The sequence below is a fragment of the Coregonus lavaretus genome (genome assembly GCF_964263955.1).
Source record: "Coregonus lavaretus genome assembly, chromosome: 10".
Lineage (NCBI taxonomy): Eukaryota > Metazoa > Chordata > Actinopteri > Salmoniformes > Salmonidae > Coregonus > Coregonus lavaretus.
Genome location: NC_139997.1, coordinates 25,650,647 through 25,674,190, shown reverse-complemented (window position 1 = coordinate 25,674,190; position 23,544 = coordinate 25,650,647). Strand labels below are relative to the sequence as shown.

Genomic DNA, 23,544 nt, shown 5'->3' with positions numbered 1-23,544 from the left:
TGGAAGTATTCTTGAGGTCATTGTCCATTTGGAAGACCCATTTGCGACCAAGCTTTAACTTCCTGACTGATGTCTTGAGATGTTGCTTCAATATATCCACATAATGTTCCTTCCTTATGATGCCATCTATTTTGTGAAGTGCACCAGTCCCTCCTGCAGCAAAGCACCCCCCCCCCCCCCCCCCCCCAGCATGATACTGTCACCCCTGTGCTTCACGTTTGGGATTGTGTTCTTCGGCTTGCAAGCCCCCTCTTTTTCATCCAAACATAACGATGGTCATAATGGCCAAACGGTTCCATTTTTGTTTAATCAGACCAGAGGACATTTCTCCAAAAAGTACGATCTTTGTCCCCATGTGCAGTTGCAAACCGTAGTCTGGCTTTTTTATGGCTGTTTTGGAGCAGTGGCTTCTTCCTTGCTGAGCGGCCTTTCAAGTTATGTCGATATAGGACTCGTTTTACTGTGGATATGGATACTTTTGTACCGGTTTCCTCCAGCATCTTCACAAGGTCCTTTGCTGTTGTTCTGGGAATGAGTTGCACTTTTCGCACCAAAGTATGTTCATCTCTAGGAGACAGAACGCGTCTCCTTCCTAAGCAGTACGATGGCGGTGTGGTCCCATGGTGTTTATACTTGCATACTATTGTTTGTACAGATGAACGTGGTACCTTCAGGTGTTTGGAAATTGCTCCCAAGGATGAACCAGACTTTTGGAGGTCTACCATTTTTTTCTGAGGTCTTGGCAGATTTCTTTTGATTTTCCCATGATGTCAAGCAAAGAGGCACTGAGTTTGAAGGTAGGCCTTGTACATCCGTCAATTAGCCTATCAGAAGCTTCTAAAGCCATGACATCATTTTCTGGAATTTTCCAAGCTGTTTAAAGGCACAGTCAACTTAGTGTATGTCAACTTCTGACCCACTGGAATTGTGATACAGTGAATTATAAGTGAAATAACCTGTCTGTAAACAATTGTTGGAAAAATGACTTGTGTCATGCACAAAGTAGATGTCCTAACCAACTTGCCAAAACTATAGTTTGTTAACAAGGCATTTGTGAAGTGGTTGAAAAACAAGTTTTAATGACTCCAACCTAAGTGTATGTAAACATCCGACTTCAACTGTATACCCAATACACACAAATCTAGTAAGGAATGGAATTTAAGAATATATACATATATGGACAAGCAATGACAGAGCGGCATGGACTAAGATACAGTACAATATTATAGAATACAGTATATACAGTGGGGGAAAAAAGTATTTAGTCAGCCACCAATTGTGCAAGTTCTCCCACTTAAAAAGATGAGAGAGGCCTGTAATTTTCATCATAGGTACACGTCAACTATGACAGACAAAATGAGAAAAAAAAATCCAGAAAATCACATTGTAGGATTTTTTATGAATTTATTTGCAAATTATGGTGGAAAATAAGTATTTGGTCAATAACAAAAGTTTCTCAATACTTTGTTATATACCCTTTGTTGGCAATGACACAGGTCAAACGTTTTCTGTAAGTCTTTACAAGGTTTTCACACACTGTTGCTGGTATTTTGGCCCATTCCTCCATGCAGATCTACTCTAGAGCAGTGATGTTTTGGGGCTGTCGCTGGGCAACACGGTCTTTCAACTCCCTCCAAAGATTTTCTATGGGGTTGAGATCTGGAGACTGGCTAGGCCACTCCAGGACCTTGAAATGCTTCTTACGAAGCCACTCCTTCGTTGCCCGGGCGGTGTGTTTGGGATCATTGTCATGCTGAAAGACCCAGCCACGTTTCATCTTCAATGCCCTTGCTGATGGAAGGAGGTTTTCACTCAAAATCTCACGATACATGGCCCCATTCATTCTTTCCTTTACCCGGATCAGTCGTCCTGGTCCCTTTGCAGAAAAACAGCCCCAAAGCATGATGTTTCCACCCCCATGCTTCACAGTAGGTATGGTGTTCTTTGGATGCAACTCAGCATTCTTTGTCCTCCAAACACGACGAGTTGAGTTTTTACCAAAAAGTTCTATTTTGGTTTCATCTGACCATATGACATTCTCCCAATCCTCTTCTGGATCATCCAAATGCACTCTAGCAAACTTCAGACGGGCCTGGACATGTACTGGCTTAAGCAGGGGGACACGTCTGGCATTGCAGGATTTGAGTCCCTGGCGGCGTAGTGTGTTACTGATGGTAGGCTTTGTTACTTTGGTCCCAGCTCTCTGCAGGTCCTTCACTAGGTCCCCCCGTGTGGTTCTCGGATTTTTGCTCACCGATCTTGTGATCATTTTGACCCCACGGGGTGAGATCTTGCGTGGAGCCCCAGATCGAGGGAGATTATCAGTGGTCTTGTATGTCTTCCATTTCCTAATAATTGCTCCCACAGTTGATTTCTTCAAACCAAGCTGATTACCTATTGCAGATTCAGTCTTCCCAGCCTGGTGCAGGTCTACAATTTTGTTTCTGGTGTCCTTTGACAGCGCTTTGGTCTTGGCCATAGTGGAGTTTGGAGTGTGACTGTTTGAGGTTGTGGACAGGTGTCTTTTATACTGATAACAAGTTCAAACAGGTGCCATTAATACAGGTAACGAGTGGAGGACAGAGGAGCCTCTTAAAGAAGAAGTTACAGGTCTGTGAGAGCCAGAAATCTTGCTTGTTTGTAGGTGACCAAATACTTATTTTCCACCATAATTTGCTAATAAATTCATTAAAAATCCTACAATGTGATTTTCTGGATTTTCTTTTCTCAATTTGTCTGTCATAGTTGACGTGTACCTATGATGAAAATTACAGGCCTCTCTCATCTTTTTAAGTGGGAGAACTTGCACAATTGGTGGCTGACTAAATACTTTTTTTCCCCACTGTACATATGAGATGAGTAGTGCAAGATATGTAAACATGATTAAAGTGACTAGTGTTCCATTTCTTAAAGTGGCCAGTGATTTATATAGGTGCCAAGCCAAATTTCTTCAGCCTCCTGAGGTTGAAGAGGCTCTGTTGCACCTTCTTCACCAGACTGTCTGCGTGGGTGGACCATTTCAGTTTGTCAGTGATTTGTACGCCAAGGAACATGAAGCTTTCCATCTTCTCCATTGCAGAACCCGTCGATGTGGATAGGGGGGGTGCACCCTCTGCTGTTTCCTTAAGTCCACGATCAGCTCCTTTGTTTTGTTGACGTTGAGTTAGATGTTATTTTCCTGGCACCACACTCCCAGAGCCCTCACCTCCTCCAAGTAGGCTGTCTCGTCATTGTTGGTAATCAAGCCTACTACTGTTGTGTCGTCTGCAAACTTGATGATTGAGTTGGAGGCGTGCTTGGCCACGCAGTCATGGGTGAACAGGGAGTACAGGAGGGGGCTGAGCATGCACCCTTGTGGGGCCCCAGTGTTGAGGATCAGTGAAGTGGAGGTGTTGTTTCCTACCTTCACCACCTGGGGGTGGCCCGTAAGGAAGTCCAGGACCCAGGGCCTCGAGCTTAATGATGAGCTTGGAGGGTACTATGGTGTTGAATGCTGAGCTATAGTCAATTAACAGCATTCTTACATTGGTACTCCTCTTGTCCAGATGGGCTGAATCAATGGGTACATATCAATTTATAAGTCAAATAAATTATGTAGCAACTGCTGATTGACCCTTTAAACTATGGCATGTGTTTTCTAAAATAAATTCAAACAAAAGAACATGCACAAAGGATTTCCAAATCCATACTCCTTTATAAAATAATTGTCACTTGGAAAATTACAATAAAATACAAAGTACTTTTTACAAACTCTTCTCCAAACTACCTTCTTGAAAAATAAAATAATGCATTAGCAGAATAGGCCTACCATCTCCAAATTAATCTGGGTGGTCATTAAAATGTGGATACAGAAGCAATCACATTGTAAATGCCTTCATTTTAGTGACCCATTCAACATACTGGCATCCCTGCAAATAATCATGTCTTATCAAGAGACTGACAGTACTATGAAATAATAAGACTGAAAATTAAAACTGTTATAAGTTGGTAATAACTAGTGACATTGTGGGAGTTACCTTTTTGTCTCCCAAATTTTACAGCATTTCTTTCATAAATGGCAAACCACTGAATGTGTCCCAGTTGTCAAATGTGTGCATTTGTTTTCGATTGTCAGAGAGAGAAAAAGTATAATCTTTTACATAATAAATATAATTGGTTACTATTTTTAAGTATTATAGTCACTCCCAAATAACATCACATTTTCAGTGTACACACTAACCTGATAAAATAATTTCCTAATTTCACTCAAGTAAAACATGACATAAATAATATCTCAGAAATACAAGCGCTTCCTTGGGTTACTAGGGACGATAGCTCAAGACACCATTTTAGACTGAGAAAAACAATGGGTGTTCATTTTTTACAAATGAACCCTAACTTAAATAACTACTGAGTCAACATCTTTAAGAGATAAATTACAAAACATTAGGACCTAGTAGATTAATTTAAGTTAACTCATCTTCATTCAGTGAATGTGATGTTCATACCAAAAACAGCACAGAGTACTTGTAATTTTGAAACATTCTCCAACGTAAAACTTAGATTTAGGCACTGAGTTTTTAGAAGTGTGTTTGATTTTCTCAGCAGTGTGTCCCGGATGGACGGAGTTGACACTTCATTTAGAAATTGGCAGTGCCGATTGTCAACTTTATCTTTCACTGTTGCTGTGACAAAGATCCTGACAGCTAACATTGAGTAAAAAATTACAATTGTCAATGGCACAATATGAAACTGCACTCAAAATAAAGCCAATCCTACAACACTAACCATAGCTGAATTCACCTATTACTTCATAAATGGCCCGTCATTGCTTTGCATTAAAATAGTTTACACGAAAAGTTACATTTTGGAGACAGAAAACGGTATTTCCCAAATCAAATCAAATTAAAAGGACAGACATCTAACCTACCTGACTGCACTACCTCTGGAGAGTGCTGTAGGAGAGTGCTGTAGGAGAGTGCTGTAGGAGAGTGCTGTGGGAGAGTGCTGTAGGAGAGTGCTGTAGGAGAGTGCTGTAGGAGAGTGCTGTAGGAGAGTGCTGTAGGAGAGTGCTGTGGGAGAGTGCTGTAGGAGAGTGCTGTAGGAGAGTGCTGTAGGAGAGTGCTGTGGGAGAGTGCTGTGGGAGAGTGCTGTGGGAGAGTGCTGTGGGAGAGTGCTGTAGGAGAGTGCTTTGATTTTGTATTTGGTTGTTAATGCATTCAAACTAAATACTCTAAACTACATATTCATAAATCCTTTGAGGGAGAAACTTAATAAATTCAATATATCATCATAAGTATGGTGGTCCTTAAATGAACCAAATATGTCTTTCCTTAAAATGTGTCTATTGCAGTCATCGGAGGATAGACTGAGGGTCGTGCAACTCGCTGACTAAAAGCTAAGCAGGGCTGGGTTCAAATCATTTCAAATTCAGGAAGTTTGTTGAGAGTTCAATTCGTGAACCAGAAATGTCCTCATTGAAAACAATGGATAATTTTTCCAAATTACTAAACGAGATTCAACAAAGTGCCTGAAGTGAATTGGGCCCGACCCTGATGCTAAGTGCAGTGTGTGTTAGCTCATCATGGGGGAGCTCTGCAGGACTGAGTTCTGCTCAAAACACACTCTCTTCAGTGGTGGAGCTCCAGAACACTCCTCTTCCTCCTGTGTGGGGAAATACGGCCAGGTTTGTTTGAATCCATGTTTTATCAGTTTAATGTATACTGTTCTGAGTATATTGTTGGTATATGATGTGGTGTATTAAACAGTCTTGAAAGCACATCGGTTGAGTGACAAAGCTGTGGTGTCAAAGTGGAATGATCATTGAGATGTTAGATGTGCTTTACCTGAGCAGTGAGGGGCAACAGGTCCTCTTTAATCAGCAATGGAGGTTCGTCAGCCAATTCACTTGGCAATGATGGCTCTGAAAACAAAAAAGTATAATAAATAGATATTTACTTAACCTCTAAATAATCAGAAGATATATTTGATCTTATTGAAATCAGAATAATAATTGAGAAAGTGTGCACATTTGCATGTGCATCTGTCGGTCTGTCTGCCTGCCTATCTCACCCTCCATGATCTCCTGGCCCAAAGTGGGGGGCTGGGAGTCATCTGTGCGGAAGTCACACAGGTTCTTCGGGCTCAGAGGTTCACTGAGCTGGGGGCTGGAGTTACTGCTGCTGTCCACTTTGGGCTGGTACGCATCAGACAAGGAGCTCTGGTTACTGTTCTCATCTGGGGAGTAAGAGAGTACAGGAAATATGAGGAAATGGAGAAAGCTCAAGGCCAGTATATGGTGAGGTCATATGTCACTCAAAACGGTTTTCCATCCTTACCATGAAAATCCAGAAGACTTGAGTGTGGGTTTTCTGAGGCTGGATCCGTGGAGAAGCGATTCAGCTCCCTGACTGCCCCAACTGGGACTGCCTTACTCTTCTCCTTCTACAAGATAAATCAAATTCAGACACTGCATTTGTAGGTAGCAACACATAAGAAACTGACATAGCTATCTTATTAAACAAGAAAATAACTTGCTTCCTTTGTATCCACCACTGGCACCCATTTGAATATCCTCAAAGATGTGTCTCCGACAGTCACCCATTTCTTTTCCCTGTAGAAAACAATGTGATTGCGCTCCTTTTCATTAAAAAATGGTTACAGGGTCAAGTGCACCTGTTTAAATATCCCTTCCATTGAGTGAGATGCTATTAGTGAAAGCTGCTACAAATTAGCGAGGATACACCTCACTGGCAATTGTTGGCTAGCATCTTATTGATTACTACATGACTGTCACTGCATAGTTGCTTCCAAGCTTGTCTGTCCATTCATTATTAGCAAGCTAGCTAATTAGGTTTACTCAAGTCCTACTTTTGGTTCCGCCTCTTGTTGAAAAGCCACTTGTCTTGAGGGAGAAAGCTTCACAGTGATTCTCATTGGCTGTGCTCTCGGTCTTTCACTGTCATTCTGTCTCAAACCACGCCTCCCTGTCGCTGAACTTTGTGTATGTAATCTTTTATGATCTTTCACACAAATAAACAGTGTTGTGCTTACCATCTTCTGACCCTCTCAATGACCGCCATCACCTTCTTCATGTCATCTTTAGCGCGGCTTCGTGTCTCAGCGCGAACCGAGCGTCCAGACATTTTGTGCTTGGTTTTAGTTTGATTTGCCTCCGACAGACTGTTTAGCCACAGACAGAAGGGGTAACCCAGACACGTCACAGTGGCTATAAAGCTGAAGCATCCGTTTTAAACGTTTTCTCACCACCAAATATAGTAGTGAGAGGAAGTCCAGTCGCGGGTAGTGGGAAAGGATGGAACTAGGTGAAACTGGGCCGGCATTCTGCTAATTTTCTCATCAATGAAACATCTGATCTCAAAACATTTTTCTGTTCCCAAAACTACAATCTATTATGGACACAGTGCACTAAGTTTTAGACTTGACACTTGCGTTGTTTAGGAGCGCAAGGTCGAATTGAGTGTGCGCACATCAAGGGGCGTTCCATAACGGAAATATGCAAATACATGCTACAACGCGCCAATAGGATCTCGCTATCTCGTGCTTGGCTTTGCCGACGTCTTTGCTTGTTCTGCCCACTATGCTTCATTTTCTCCCACTGTAAACTACACAGATGAACTATCTTGGGTTAGTTATATCTTTGGTTTAGCTTTTAAGCTCTCCGTCCTGCCCCATGATTCTCGCGAGCTTTCGGGACCCATTCTCTTCTTGTTCTCACAAAACGCCCTCCCTAAATTTGCATGTGTTACATTAAGTTACCAGCTGGGGTCACATGTTACATTGTAGTTACACCGTGGCATCCCTGAGCTTCATTGTTAGTTTAGTATGTCATGTTTCTACAGAGGAACTGTAGAAACACAAGACACCCCAGCAGAATTCCTATTATCTAACAAAACTTATTTTTTAAAAGGTACAAAGACCCCCAGAGTCAAAGAAAGTTCTCCTATAGTAGTAGCATTACACATTTACGTCATTTAGCAGACGCTCCTATCCAGAGCCATTTACAAAATGGTATTGCTCACATACGTGTTTAGCAGATGTTATTGTGGGTGTAGCGAAATGCTGGTGTTTCTTGCTCCAACAGTGCAGTAATATCTAACAAATTCACAACAATACACACAAATCTAAAGTAAAGGAATTACGAATATATAAATATTTGGATGAGCAATGTCAGACTAAGACTAAGACACAGTAGAACAGAATAGAATACAGTATATACATATGAGATGAGTAATGCAAAATAAGTAAACATTAAAGTGACTAGTGTTCCATTATTAAAGTGGCCAGTGATTTCAGTCTATGTATATAGGGCAGCAGCCTCTAATGTGCAAGTGGTGGCTATTTAACAGTCTGATGGCCTTGAGATATAAACTGTTTTTCAGTCTCTTGGTCCCAGCTTTGATGCACCTGTACTGACCTCGCCTTCTGGATGATAGCGGGGTGAACAGGCAGTGGCTCAGGTGGTTGTTGTCCTTGATTATCTTTTTGGCCTTCCTGTGACATCGGGTGCTGTAGGTGTCCTGGAGGGCTGGTAGTTTGTCACCGGTGATGCGTTGGGCAGACCGCACCACCCTCTGGAGAGCCCTGCGGTTGCGGGCGGTGCAGTTGCAGTTGCCATACCAGACGGTGATACAGCCCGACACGATGCTCTCAATTGTGCATCTGTAAAAGTTTGTGAGGGTTTTAGGTACCAAGCCAAATTTCTTCAGCCTCCTGAGGTTGAAGAGGCTCTGTTGCGCCTTCTTCACCACACTGTCTGCGTGGGTGGACCATTTCAGTTTGTCAGTGATGTGTACGCCGAGGAACTTGAAGCTTTTCACCTTCTCCACTGCGGTCCCGTCGATGTGGATAGGGGGGTGCTTCCTCTGCTGTTTCCGGAAGTCCACAATCAGCTCCTTTGTTTTGTTGACATTGAGTGAGAGGTTATTTTCCTGGCCCCACACTCCCAGGGCCCTCACCTCCTCCCTGTAGGCTGTCTCGTCGTTTTTAGTAATCAAGCCTACTACTGTTGTGTCGTCTGAAAACTTGATGATAGAGTTGGAGGCGTGCGTGGCCACGCAGTCATGGGTGAACAGGGAGTACAGGAGGAGGCTGAGCACGCATCCTTGTGGGGTCCCAGTGTTGAGGAACAACGAAGTGGAGATGTTGTTTCCTACCTTCACCACCTGGTGGCGGCCCACCAGGAAGTCCAGGACCCAGTTGCACAGTGCGGGGTTCAGACCCAGGGCCTCAAGCTTAATGATGAGCTTGGAGGGTACTATGGTGTTGAAGGCTGAGCTATAGTCAATGAAAAGCATTCTTACATAGGTATTCCTCTTGTCCAGATGGGATAGGGCAGTGTGCAGTGCGATGGCGATTGCATCGTCTGTGGATCTATTGGGGCGGTAAGCAAATTGAAGGGTGTCGGGTAAGGTAGAGGTGATATGATCCTTGACTAGTCTCTCAAAGCACTTCTTGATGACAGAAGTGAGTGCTACTGGGCGATAGTCATTTAGTTTAGTTACCTTTGCTTTCTTAGGTACAGGAACAATGGTGGACATCTTGAAGCATGTGGGGACAGCAGACTGGGATAGGGAGAGATTGAATATGTCCGTAAACACTCCAGCCAGCTGGTCTGCGCATGCTCTGAGGACGCGGCTAGGGATGCCGTCTGGGCCAGCAGCCCTGCGAGAATTAACACGCTTGAAAGTCTTACTCACGTCGGCCACGGAGAAGAAGAGCCTACAGTCCTTGGTAGCGGGCTGCGTCGGTGGCACTGTGTCATCCTCAAAGCATGTGTTTAGCTTGTCTGGAAGCAAGACATCGGTGTCTGCGACGTGGCTGGTTTTCCCTTTGTATTCCGTGATTGTCTGTAGACCCTGCCACATACGTCTCGTGTCTGAGCCGTTGAATTGCGACTCCACTTTGTCTCTATACTGACGTTTTGCCTGTTTGATTGCCTTATGAAGGGAAGGTCCAAGTAGAGATAAATAGTATTACAGATTTTTGGAGGCAGGCAGAGCATTCAGAAAACAAAACAGAGCCATATTTCTGTAGAAACACAATGATTTATTAAAACCAGCATGCAAATTCCACTTATACCTGACAGGAGTCGAATTGCAGGCCATTCTGTGAAGAGGCAGTGTGTGAGAGAAAGGGAGAGAGAGAGATAGAAAGAGGGGTCTACACAGCCAGCCCGGGGGTCATTAGTTCTTTAGTCCTTGGGTGCCGTGAGCACAGTGTCCAGCGCGCTCTGCGCCTCCTGTATCTGCTGTTGCAGCCTTTGTTTCATGCCCTCGTTCTGGGCCTTCTTCAGCATGGCCTGCATGTCCTGGATGGCCGCACGGTAGCCCGGCGCATTGTGGAACACACGCACCGCCCGGTCCCCGCTGCACACCAGGTAGCGGCTGTTGATGTCAAACCTAAGCTCAGTGATCTCCTCGCTGTGGACTCCATGGAACTCCTCCTCCAGCTGACCCGTGGAGGTGCTGTACATGGCCACGCTGCAGCGGTTGGAGATAGCCACCACGCGGGCGTCTGGCGACAGGGCCACCCGGCTGCCTTCCGACGACTGGCAAGGTACCGACTTCAGGAGGTAGGGGTCCTGTTGCTTCTTGTACTCCACGTCTGTGTCCCACAGCCGCCACGTGCCGTCCTTGGAGACGGTGGCCATTCTGGGGGAAACAGGAGACGGTTTCAAATGTCAATGGGGAAATCTACCTTATGAATGTAATCATAATGTCATCCATGGAAATCAACCATTGATGTTTCGATAGGATACCACACAATGCATGCCTTACCTGCGTGAGTCGTTAGAGAAGGCAAAGGAGTGGACCCCTGCTGAATGGCCCTTCAGGTCGAAGGCGCGGGTCACCTCTTTGAAGTCGCCACCCTTCCCGAAGCACACCTCCCACACCTTCACGTCAGGAGTGAAGCCACAGGAAGCCACAAACCTGAAGACAGAACCATCCAAAAATTATTTACCTGAGATCACTATTACATTAGCTATAACCCCCCCCCCACACACACACACACAGATTTAGAGGACGGTACTGACCTTCCACAGGGTGAGATGGCAGCGTAGGAGTTGGTCATCTGGTTGGTGATGATAGAGGCCAGTACCTCTCCTTTCAGGTCCCAAATGAGGATATTGGTGTCGGTGGAGGCACTCATGATGAACTTGCCTGGAACACAGAAAACAAAAAAGGGAGAGAAATTAGAGTTTAGACGACAACTGGAACAAGGGTTTCTTCCATAACTTCTAACGTTCATAACTTTTGAAAAATGTGCATATCACGCAGTCACATCTTCCTGCCTTTTAATCATTCAGTCTGAATACATTTAGCCGTCATACCCGTCTCTGCGATGCCGATATTGATGACATTGGCCTTGTGTTTCTGAGGGAAGTCTTCAGGGGCAGCATTGAAAGTGAAGCTACCATCATCCTTCTTGGTCATCTTGAAGATGCGAATGGTATCTCCGTTAGCCAGCCAAGTAATGAAGGCCCTTCATACCAAGACAGAGTAAGTATAGAAAGACAAGAGGCTCTATCCACCTATCTATATATACCCTTTGTTATGGACAGGAGTGTGTGTGTGTGTATACCTTGAATCAGGGCTGAAACAGACCATCGTGGCGTGGTCCAGCTCTACGTTGACCCTCAGACATTTGTGGTCTCTGTCAAGGAATTCCTTGGTGCTCCATATCCTGACGGTGCGGTCATCAGCACAGGTGGCTAGGTACTTCCCGTTGCTGCTGAAGTCCAGGGACGTCACATTTCCACTGTGACTCTGGGGAGAGAGAGAGACGAGTGAGCCAAGCAATGATCAAGCATCAGATAATTCTGCAACGTCGTCACACACCACTGTCATTACATTATGTTCTGTGAGCCTTGTTGGAGGAGCATTACACAAGACTGTGGCCTGTGGGATGGTTTTTAGAATTGATTAGATAGGCAGAGTATGCCTAAATATGGCAAATATAGAGTTCATAGTATGTAAAGCGTGGCCCACCTTCAAGGAGGATGCCAGGAGAGGGTGGCTGAAAGTGTGCTGCTGGGCTTTCTCCTTGCGAGGACGCTGTTGTTGTTTCTGTTTCTTGGCAGTGGGAGCCTTCACTGCATTTTTCTCTGCCGCAGGGGATGAATTGGCATTACATTACACAAGACGTTCAAGAAGACACTTTCTAGTACCTTCCATAGAGGCTAACCAAGATACTTTTTGTCATGTAGTGTATGTGGACACATGCTCGTCGAACATCTCATTCCAAAATCATGGGCATTAATATGGAGTTGGTCCCCCCTTTGCTACTATAACAGCCTCCACTCTTCTGGGAAGGCTTTCCACAAGATGTTGGAACATTGCTGCGGGGACTTGCTTCCATTCAGCCACAAGAGCATTAGTGAGGTCGGGCACTGATGTTGGGCGATTAGGCCTGGCTCGCAGTCGGCGTTCCAATTCATCCCAAGGGTGTTCGATGGGGTTGAGGTCAGGACTCTGTGCAGGCCAGTCAAGTTCTTCCACACCGATCTCGACAAACCATTTCTGTATGGACCTCGCTTTGTGCACAGGGGCATTGTCATGCTGAAACAGGAAAGGGCCTTCCCCAAACTGTTACCACAAAGTTGAAAGCACAGCGTCGTCTAGAATGTCATTTAACGCTGTAGCGTTAAGATTTCCCTTCACTGGAACTAAGGGGCCTAGTCCGAACCATGAAAAACAGCCCCAGACCATTGTTCCTCACCCACCAAACTTTACAGTTGGCACTATGCATTCGGGCAAGTAGCGTTCTCCTGGGATCCGCCAAACCCAGATTTGTCCGTCGGACTGCCAGATGGTGAAGCGTGATTCATCACTCCAGAGAACGTGTTTCCACTGCCGAAGAGTCCAATGGCGGAGAGATTTACACCACTCCAGCCGATGCTTGGCATTGCGCATGGTGACCTTAGGCTTGTGTGCGGCTGCTCGGCCATGGAAACCCATTTCATGAAGCTCCCAACAAACAGTTCTTGTGCTGACGTTTGAAACTCGGTATGCGCTTCAGCGGTCCTGTTCTGTGAGCTTGTGTGGCCTACCACTTCACGGCTGAGCCGTTGTTGCTCCTAGACATTTCCACTTCACAATAACAGCACTTACAGTTGACCGGGGAAGCTCAAGCAGGGCAGAAACTTGACGAACTGACTTGTTGGAAAGGTGGCATCCTATGACGGTGCCATGTTGAAAAGTCACTGAGCGCTCCAGTAAGGCCATTCTACTGTCAATGTTTGTCTATAGAGATTGCATGGCTGTGTGCTCAATTTTATACACCTGTCAGCAACAGGTGTGGCTGAAATAGCCGAATCTACTAATTTGAATGGGGTGTCCATATACTTTTGTATATATAGTGTAGGTAGCCTATATCATGTTTCTCATTATCAAAATGTTCAGGTTGATTTCTCCTCTGGGAACCGTAAGATGTTGCCTCATAAAACATTCACAATTCTGTAACAATAATACAATGTTTTGGTCACCATTTCATTCAAACTTTCTTCCATAACTTTTCCTCCAGCAACAAGTTTACAGCTGGCTACATTTAACCTTTTTTGACCTGGTGTCAATACTTTTAAATGAGTACATATATTGTTACTATCATCAAGGGCCACTGGCTTCTATTACAGTGTGTGTAAATTGCACCTGTTTGACACATTCACAGCTAGCTAAGTTAGTACAATAGCAATCCATAGCAACGCGACATAATATGCAAACAAGTTAAGAGAGCAATTTACCAACTGAGTCTTCTTCATTCTGCTCTAGTTGTTCACTTATTTCTCCTTTCTGCTTTCCCACTGCGACGGCGACCAAAATTATTAGCATTCCTATTAATAAGGTCAAGGCAATAAGAGCCGCAAACTCCATCTTCGCCGAGTTTGTGCCACGTTAGCACTAGCTATTGTAACAGCACAGCTAGCACGCTAGCAAACTCCTTTGACACAAGAGGCTAGCCTGGTTAGCTACTTGCTGTGGCTGCAGCTTTGTTCAGCTAACAATATCGTTGTATTTAAATAGTAACAATACTGTTGTAGTTATTAACTGTATGATAACGAATAATCTAACTTGCTTTACACATGCATACAAAATCAGTTACTGAAGTCAGCAGCAGATAACTGAGTTCTAACGTAAACCTCAATTTTTCAGCAGGCCGTAAAGTATATTGTCCACTTGCGGAAACGTGGGTGTCGTGGAGACATTCATGAAACATAGCTAATGATAACACATTCTCTTTTTAAAAATACTCTAAATTCGTTTTGTAGCAATGGCTTTGTACACGAAAGCTGCCGAGATTCTCGAGAAAGTGGAGAGGAAGCAGGCTACTGTAAAGACTTTGGTTTACGATAGTAAATTTCAGGTAAATTACTACAGTTTACTGAGTAGCTATTATTAGCTTGCTAACGCCTTGCTTTGTCAACATTTGCCATGTAGCTAACCAGTACACACACATAACACAGGCAACAACTTGCTGGTCATGGCTAGAAGCAAAAAATCCTGTGTGTAAAGTGACTTAAAACAGTAGTGTGTTGATATTGTTATAATGTTCTCACCTCACCAGAATATCAAGCAGCTTTTTGCCCTGGTGTGTGAGACACAGAAGTTTTCATCCATTCTCCAAGAGATCATTGAGTCCACCAAACTCCTTAAACAGACTAAGATCAAAATGAATCTAGCCAAGGTAATGTGAAACACATGGATACAATTCTCTTCCCCATCATGCCTTTTTGAAGAAAGCACGAAGTCCATTCAGTCCCTCCAACAGAGTTCTTCAAGCCTGGTCCTGGGAACCCACAGGTCATAATATGCAGGCATTTGTTTCTGCCCATTACGAACACACCTGATTAGCTACTGTAATTGAATCAGGCGTGTTAGAACAGGGATATAACAAAAGCCTGCACACCCTGTGGCTCAGATTCCCAGGACCAAGATTGAAGAACACTGATCCAACACTGGCTGGTAGCTTACCTCTTGTTTGGTCCTGTCCACATTACACAGGTTCTGGTGTATGACCTGGTCATCGGTAAGGGGCTGAAGTGTGGCGGAGCCTGGAAGGCTCTGATGATGAAGCACCGCTCCAGACTGCAGGCTGCCCTGGCCCGCATGAAGATCAAGCAGAAGGTCAGCCGCAACCAGGACCTGCTCCCCTCCAGTCTCCAGCAGCCTGAAGGTTGGATTGATTTATCCCTATTACTCCTGTTAGAAAACAAGACATTTGCGCTTCCAAGAGATGAGTGGCATAGTACTGTATCTGCGAGCTGTTCTATAGGCTATAGAGCGCACGTGCCAATACCAAAGTGGGCACATTTGCTATATAAACGCAACATTTTTTGTGACAAAACCATCGGTACAGTTGGAAATGCGATGGAAACCCATTTAACTTGTATTTTTTATTCGGTACATGGGAATTTAACCGCAGAAGTTATTTTTATTACATTTACATTTTAGTCATTATTATTATTATTATTATATTATATTTAGCAGACGCTCTTATCCAGAGCGATTTACAGTTAGTGAGTGCAAACAGATATTTTTTTTTCATACAGAGATGACAGAGAAACCTTTACTTTAACGATGTCAACCATACTGAACAAAAATTTAACGCAACATTTTGCTGAGTTGCAGTTCTATGTGCGCTACGTCATCACACACCGTATTTTACCCTCAACAAGTCACACATCTCTGGTGGGAAAATCCGCATATTGTTTTTATGCAGATTTTAGAATATTTGCATCTAAATCTGTCGCCAATTGGATGGAAACCTAGCTTGTAACCAGGTTTCCATCCAACATTTTTATGCGAGTAAAGTACGTCGGATAAAGAATGTCATGACAGGCCTGATGGAAAAAGCTAATTTTTCGGTAAACTTTCCAAATGTCGACAAAACAAAATATACGCTAGACAAGGTGGGATCATTTTGTGAAAAACCACTTTTCCTTCCAACCATTTTATGCGGATGAATCACCTGACGCATGGAAAAAGTCACCAATGGGCTGATGGAAACATGAAATGCCAGTACAATTTTATAAATGCCGTCAGACCATTTGTTGGTTCGACATGGTGGGATCTTTTGTCTGTAAAATGTATTATGCGAGAAATTGCAGTGGAAACGCCTTTATGCGCAAATATTGATATCATATCGAAGTAATGCGATATGTTGTGTGGTCCTCCCACTACGACTCCGGAAAGCATGCAGTTTATTAAACTACAGATTAAATAAATGATGATGAACTTCACAAGGTGATTAATGTGCAAGGTGATGAGCTTGATGCTCCTTTCCAATAAATATCGACGGTTTTATTCTGGTGACATGATGATCGATGCTTGGCTGCCGTTTGACAAATACAAATAATATCGCTGTAATCCATAATAATCTCCTAATGTAGGTAGCCTACCCGCAATGTAACTGCGAGCTGTTGGTTAAAGCATGTGCCAAGACCAGAGTGGGCATATTCGCTGTATAACGAAGATATTTTTTTGACAAAACCATCAGTACAGTTAAATGCAATGAAAACCCATTTATTCGGTACTTGGAAATTTAACCGCAGAAGTTATTTTCTGTGTACTACGTCTTTTCTGTGTACTACGTCATCACGCACAGCCAATGGAAACCTAGCTATTTAGAAAGTTCACAGATGCGACAATTCCCTGCTACAGTGCGTTTACATTGAACTCACTTGTTGGTAAAAACAGCTGGACGTAATGACGTCACTGCCTAGTGCCTACTGTCTGTCATACTTCACTGGAAATAAGTTAAAGCAGAGATCTGTATATAATGACGAGATGCTCATGTCTCCACCCTAACAATGGGAGTGGTTGTCAAAGGCGGGAAGGCAGGCCTGCATATTAAGCCCATAGAAACGCTTTGGGTTTATTTTGGACAGATTTTGGCGAGAGAGAACCCTCTCTGGTTAAAGGGCGACTGCACTTCCTGATTTGGCCTCGTTTTAGATTCGGTTCATTAAGAAATGCTAGTGGCCATGACTGCATTCAAACATGACTTGGTTTCAGGGTGTGGTTTGATGTGGATGTCATGTATGTTTGCAGGTGGGAAGACTTAGCCTAAATATTTCGCCAATTATATAGACAAAAAAATTAAAGCAACATGGAACAATTTCAAAGACTACTGAGTTACACTAGGCCCTAATCTATGGATTTCCCATGACTGGGGATACAGATATGCATCTGTTGCTCACAGATACCTTTAAAAAGAAAAAGGTAGGGGCGTGGATCAGAAAACCAGTCAGTATCTGGTGTGACCACCATTTGCCTCATGCAGCGCATGACACATCTCCTTCGCATAGAGTTGATCAGGCTGTTGATTGTGGCCTGTGGAATGTTATCCTACTCCTCTTCAATGGCTGTGCGAAGTTGCTGGATATTGGCGGGAACTGGAACACGCTGTCGTACACATCAATCCTGAGCATCCCAAACATGCTCAATGGGTGACATGTCTGGCAAGTATGCAGGCCATGGATGAACAGGGACATTGTCAGCTTCTAGGAATTGTGTACAGATCCTTGCGACATGGGGCTGTGCATTATCATGCTGAAACATGAGGTGATAGCGGCAGATGAATGGCACGACAATGGGCCTCAGGATCTCGTCACGGTATCTCTGTGCATTCAAATTTCCATAGATAAAATGCAATTGTGTTCGTTGTCCGTAGCTTATGCCTGCCCATACCATAACCCCACCGCCACCATGCATTCAGGTTAAGACCCTGGTGAGGACGACGAGCACGCAGATGAGCTTCCCTGAGATTGTTTCTGACAGTTTGTGCAGAAATTATTTGGTTGTGCAAACCCACAGTTTCATCAGCTGTCCGGTTGGCTGGTCTCAGACGATCCCACAGGTGAAGAAGCCAGATGTGGAGGTCCTGAGCTGGTGTGGTTACACGTGGTCTGCGGTTGTGAGGCCGGTTGGACGTACTGCCAACTTTGATGGGGGTGGGAGCCACAAATCCGGAATTTATGAGGGGCCTCAGTGGCTCGTGGGTCTGCGTACCCACGTCCCCACCTTGCGAGCAAAACATTTTAGCAGCCTCCCTCGTGACAGAGAAGAGAAAATGTGTTAGTTATTGTGTTATTTCCTGCTATTCTTTTGCCATGGGGCGTAGAGAAAATGTTACAGTTTTAAAGCAATTTTTTTTGCAATTCTACACATTTTGCCATGGGGTGGAGAGATGATTTAGCAATTTTATAACACATTTCATGCAATTCTACTCATTTTGCCATGGGGCGGAGAGAAAATGAGCAGTTTTACGCCTTGTGTATTCTATTATTCTAACTCTCAAAAGTAAGCTGAGACACCGACTGAGTTCCTAAAAGGGGGCCTACAAAAGGGGGGCTGCCAGCTGCCCACACCTGCTCTAAAATGACATTGGAGGCAGTTTATGGTAGAGAATTGAACATTCAATTCTCTGGCAACAGCTCTGGTGGACATTCTTGCAGTCAGCATGCCAATTGCACGCTCCCTCAACTTGAGACATCTGTGGCATTGTGTTGTGACACTGCATGTTTTAGAGTGGCCTTTTATTGTCCCCAACACAAGATTCACCTGTGTAATGATCATGCTGTTTAATCAGCTTCTTTATATGCCACACCTGTTAGGTGGATGGATTATTGGCAAAGGAGAAATGCTCACTAACAGGGATATAAACAGATTTGTGCACAACATTTGGGAGAAATAAGCTTTTTGTGTGTATGGAAAATGTCTGCAATCTTTTATTTCAGCTCATGAAACATGGGACCAACATTTTACATGTTGCGTTTATATTTTTGTTCAGTGTAGCTTCAGCGTGCTGGTGTGCGACCATGGCAAAGTTGTTTTGACTTTAGATAGCTTAGTTAGGGACCGTCAATAATCATGTTGCACACCTTTGTTTTCTCATTAAATGATTTCAATATTTGTATATGAATTTCTACAATTTATAGTTGGAGGTTTTTAAGTAATAAAAATGTGGAGTTATTAGCATATTAACATATTGACCCATGTGCATTGTGTATTTTATCGATGGCCCCTAACTAGCCCCATAGGGATTTCCAAAGTCAACCCAAATTTACCACAGGTCATGTGCAGCTGCACTCAGAATTTATAATTACTTGTGCGCTGCCAGCTGTGGGCAGTATTGAAACAAACCCAACCTTCATTTACGTTGTGATGCAGTCACAACCACAAAACTCGGTTTTGGACGAGACTGACTTTATGACCAAAATGATCCTTTTTACACTTTGTAGTCAATTTTGACAGTAGAATAAATGTTTGACTCATATCGATGCCACACAGGCTGTTTTCTAAATTATAAGTTGTTTTTTAGGGGCAGTTGCTCTTTAAATGTTACTCGCCTTTTTGTTTGTTAAAGAATAGTCATTTTCTCCTTCCTCAGGCGATCAGCTTCCGAGGTATGTGCGTGTGAACACGTTAAAGACCACGGTGGAGGATGCCATTGATTACTTCAAGAGAGAGGGCTTCTCCTACTTAGGACAGGCCTACAGGTCAGTCAGGGACAGGCCTTTGATGTTTCTTCCTTCCCTGTTTATTCTATTGACTGAGCATCGATTCATTCTAGTGATCGAGGTTGACATGAGGTAAATGAAAATTTGAATGTGTGTTTCTGATGTCCAGGCTCGATGACCTGAATCTGAAGGGGAAATCCTTTGTGGGTGACCTGCACCTTTCAGACCTGCTGGTTTTCTCTGCAAAGACAGACTTCCATGACCACAATCTGTACAAGGCTGGCCACATCATTCTACAAGACAAGGTGAGGGCTTTCAATGCGTCCTTCCTTCCTTGAGGTCATCACTGATCTGTACATGATTGGATGAGGTTACCTGGTCAGATCTATTCTGATAAAAAATAAGTTGCGATTCATTTAGAAGGTATTCTAACAGGGCCTATGGATTTGCCTGTGTACTACTGTCTCCCGTATATCCCAACAGGCCAGCTGTCTCCCTGCGTACCTCCTGAACCCTCCTACAGGCAGCCACGTCCTGGATGCTTGTGCAGCGCCGGGGAACAAAACCAGCCACCTTGCTGCCATCATGAAAAACAAAGGGTAAAACTTGATTGAAATAAAAAGAGGTCCCATTTCCCAGACCCAGATTAAGCCTTCTCCTGGTCTAAATGCGATGCACAAAAAATGAAGGACACTTTCTCTTTCCATGACAGAGACTGACCGGGTGAATCCACGTGAAAGCTATGATCCCTTATTGATCCACTTCAATCAGTGTAGATGAAGGAGTGGAGACAGGTTAAAGAAGGATTTTTAAGCCTTGAGCCAATATGTGTGCTATTCAGAGGCTGAATGGGCAAGACAAAATATTTAAGTGCCTTTGAACGGAGTATGGTAGTAGGTGCCAGGCGCACCAGTTTGTGTCAAGAATTGCAATGCTGCTGGGTTTTTTCATGCTTAACAGTTTCCTGTGTGTATCAAGAATGGTTCACCGCCAACTTGACACAACTGTGGGAAGCATTGGCGTGAACATGGGCCAGCATCCCTGTGGAACGCTTTCGAAACCTTGGTGGAGTCCATACCCCAACAAATTGAGGCTGTTCTGAGGGCAAAAGTGGGGGATGCAACTCAATATTAGGAAGGTGTTCTTAATGTTTTGTACTCTGTACTTTTTCTGGTTCTGGGAAACTATTGTCTAGTAGGAATAGGGTATTAACAATCTTGTGATGTTAATCCTGAAAAAAGAGAAGGTTACTAAAGGAAGGCTCTTTTGATCAAATTTCAAACCACATTGTAAAGGTTACTTGCCTCACCTTATACCTTTGACCCAAACCTATTTTCTCTGACCCGTGTTGAAGGAAGCTGTTTGCCTTCGACCTGGATGCCAAGCGTCTCTCCACAATGTCCACTCTCCTGCTCCGCGCTGGAATCACATGTCAGCAGCTGGCCAATCAGGACTTCCTAAAGGTGGACCCGGACGGGCCCCAGTATAAAGATGTGGAGTACATCCTACTGGACCCGTCGTGCAGCGGATCAGGTAACACAACCTGTCTGTCTGGTGTCCTCAAAACAAAATACAGATGTTTAGTGCTTGTTTATTACTCCAGAAAGATGCACCTCAATGACCCAGAAGGACTCACAAGTCAAAGTATCTGTATGACCTCTAAAACAAGTACCTTCTTTGTACTCGATGTCATTGTTGATCCAATAGTTTTTGTGTGTTTCTCTCTCTCAGGGATGGTGTGTCTGCGGGACGAGGCCTCGCCCTCCCAAAAGGAGCAGGACAAGCGTCGTCTGCAGGCCTTGGCAGCGTTCCAGCTGCACTGTCTCAACCACGCCCTGCGCTTCCCCCGCCTGCAGCGCCTGGTCTACTCCACCTGCTCCATCCATACCGAGGAGAACGAGCAAGTGGTGGCCGCCTGCATGCTGCAGAACCCAGGTTTCAGGTAGGACACAGAAATGTATAATTAAAGCTGCAAGCAGCTTTGCCGGGTTTCAGATGTGTGCCCACTGTGCCACCATCAGGACAAATTGGACACATTGCCCTAGGATGAGCTACTTCTGTACTGTTTACCACACTTACCAAATATCAGAACTCAAAATCAAACCGATCATGCAATAAGTTTTTAATGTATTGGACCGACTGGCACCTAATTTGGTATATAGCATCTATAGATGCACATCTTCAAACACAATATTTTCCAAGACTCTTGCTCAAACAATATGGCCGCTATGAGCCAATGAGCTTGGATGAATGATTTTTTCCTGTCCAACAGCACAACACTTTACAGGTTAGCTAGACTCATATCCCTGAGCATGTGTACCAAATTTAATCACTGAGTCAAACAGATCAAGAGATAGAAACATGTGGTCGATCTGAATGTGCTTAGATATGTTGAGTCTTGACAGTATTTGGAACATGTGTACCAAGTTTTGTTGCAAATGAATATCTGTGTCGGAGTTATATGCATTTGTGCCAGACCACGCCCACATTCATATTTATTGGTCAGTAGCGGCCATGTTATTTGAGATGCTATCTTGGAAAAACATCATTTGTGAGAGCTTGGTCCATAGATGCCATGTATCAAGTTCTGTGCATATCAGTATTTCGGTGCCAGAGGAGTAGCGTTTTAAGTGTTTTTAACAAAATTGAAAATGGTGGAACCTTGAGGAAAATGTGTTCCTTGTGAGGAGAGGGACCTATGTACTGGATTTCAGGACTCTAGGTCACATGGGGTGAGGGGCGTGACCTTTCAAAATGTGCTATTGCTTGTTATAGCGCCACCATGTAGCAAATATGCACGGTAATGGATGAGAGGGTGTATCCCCTGGCCCTTTACCATCATGCAAGGTTGCAACCTAGGCCTTACCATCTCACCGGAATTTGCATTATTTCACAAATCGGCAGAAGGAAAATAATCAAAGCCAACAAATACAATAGGGTTTCACCAGCTTCGCTTCTGAACCCCTAATGATCAATTCCCAAAAAGAATATAGATTTATCATGGAACAGACCTGTATTTGACCTGTGTTTCTAGGATCATAAGAACAGTATAGCATTGTGGAAACTGGCGTAAGCCTATGATCTGAGACACCGGCTTTGTTTTCGCAGGCTTGTTCCACTGCTCCAGCAGTGGCCCGAGCGTGGTCTGGCTCCCCTCACACAGTGTCTCCGAGCCAGCACCACCAAAACCCTCACCCATGGCTTCTTTGTGGCCCTGCTGGAGCGACACACAGCACAGAGTCTAGCAGAGCAGGCCTCCAAAACACTGTGAGTAACAGTTATACATTCAATGAAACTCTCATTAATTGAAAGCAAGGCAACTTAAAAGAGAAAGTCTAGATTATACAGTTGCTATGTGAAGTTAATCAACAGAAATGCAACATTGTTAATGTTAGTCTTCACTGTTGTAGCAATCCGGTCACTGAGATGAGTCCAAGTAGTCCTTCTGCCAGTAAGGACATCCATGAGGCTGAAGATGCCGATATCACAGAAGATGGGGATGAGGTTCAGGAGCCTATTAGCACCACCAAGGATAATACAGAAACCTCAGGAGGAGCAAAGAAGAAGAGGAGGAGGAAGAAAAAGAAAGATGGGGATAAGGAGGCTCTGGAGCCCAAAACCACTGAGGAACAGACAGATACCTCAGGAGGAACAAAGAAAAAAAAGAATGCTAAAGTGGAATGAGACTGACCCTTCAAAGCGACACTGACTTTGGGTGCCTTGGCGGTCACGACTTTGGCTGTCATTTAGACGAGCTATATTTTGCCCTAGCTCGAGTCGACATCGAAGCTAGGCTGTGCCACGTTCGGAAGGCGAACAGTCATGGTGACAATGATTTGGTACCTCTAATCCAGCATTGTCACAATGCCTACATGGCATTGCATTTTTCTACCCAGTCAAGTTCTGATATTATTGTGGAGGGTACTGAATCTGATAAATACCTTTTGTGTATTTGTCTGTTAATGCCATTAGTTGGGCAGTCACTTGTACCCTTGACCATATGTGTATTCCTCAAATAAACATCCAATCTTGCATTTGTTTTTTTGATCGGTTCAAATGTATAGACGTGTTCAGACAGACCAGTC

General features: G+C 44.0%; 3 protein-coding genes across 4 annotated transcripts; 1 reads left to right on the top strand and 2 right to left on the bottom strand.

Moving 5' to 3' along the window:
• Nucleotides 1-3,677: 3,677 nt before the first annotated feature.
• On the bottom strand, nucleotides 3,678-7,178 carry LOC311135643 (B-cell CLL/lymphoma 7 protein family member B-A-like). 2 transcript variants are annotated; one of them, XR_014613797.1, is made up of 7 exons: nucleotides 7,033-7,178; nucleotides 6,517-6,592; nucleotides 6,318-6,423; nucleotides 6,052-6,216; nucleotides 5,826-5,902; nucleotides 5,170-5,643; nucleotides 3,678-4,934 (listed from the first exon to the last, which is right to left on the bottom strand). XR_014613797.1 is itself a non-coding variant. In XM_084169668.1 (6 exons), exons 1-6 carry the CDS (start codon nucleotides 7,122-7,124, stop codon nucleotides 5,554-5,556), a joined length of 606 nt encoding a protein of 201 aa, XP_084025794.1. In that variant the 5' UTR covers nucleotides 7,125-7,178; the 3' UTR covers nucleotides 3,678-5,553. The 2 variants fall into 2 exon arrangements, 1 of the variants encoding a protein (XP_084025794.1); XM_084169668.1 differs by having other exon boundaries at nucleotides 3,678-5,643.
• A 2,854-nt stretch (nucleotides 7,179-10,032) lies between these two features.
• LOC311135936 (transducin beta-like protein 2) lies at nucleotides 10,033-14,153 on the bottom strand. Its single transcript, XM_084169968.1, has 7 exons — nucleotides 13,742-14,153; nucleotides 11,991-12,106; nucleotides 11,584-11,768; nucleotides 11,333-11,484; nucleotides 11,036-11,162; nucleotides 10,779-10,931; nucleotides 10,033-10,652 (listed from the first exon to the last, which is right to left on the bottom strand). Exons 1-7 carry the CDS (start codon nucleotides 13,869-13,871, stop codon nucleotides 10,193-10,195), a joined length of 1,323 nt encoding a protein of 440 aa, XP_084026094.1. The 5' UTR covers nucleotides 13,872-14,153; the 3' UTR covers nucleotides 10,033-10,192.
• nsun5 (NOP2/Sun RNA methyltransferase 5) lies at nucleotides 14,121-23,493 on the top strand. Its single transcript, XM_084169967.1, has 10 exons — nucleotides 14,121-14,361; nucleotides 14,563-14,682; nucleotides 15,000-15,171; nucleotides 19,390-19,498; nucleotides 19,629-19,764; nucleotides 19,943-20,058; nucleotides 20,814-20,992; nucleotides 21,191-21,401; nucleotides 22,568-22,726; nucleotides 22,870-23,493. Exons 1-10 carry the CDS (start codon nucleotides 14,269-14,271, stop codon nucleotides 23,141-23,143), a joined length of 1,569 nt encoding a protein of 522 aa, XP_084026093.1. The 5' UTR covers nucleotides 14,121-14,268; the 3' UTR covers nucleotides 23,144-23,493.
• Nucleotides 23,494-23,544: the final 51 nt, after the last annotated feature.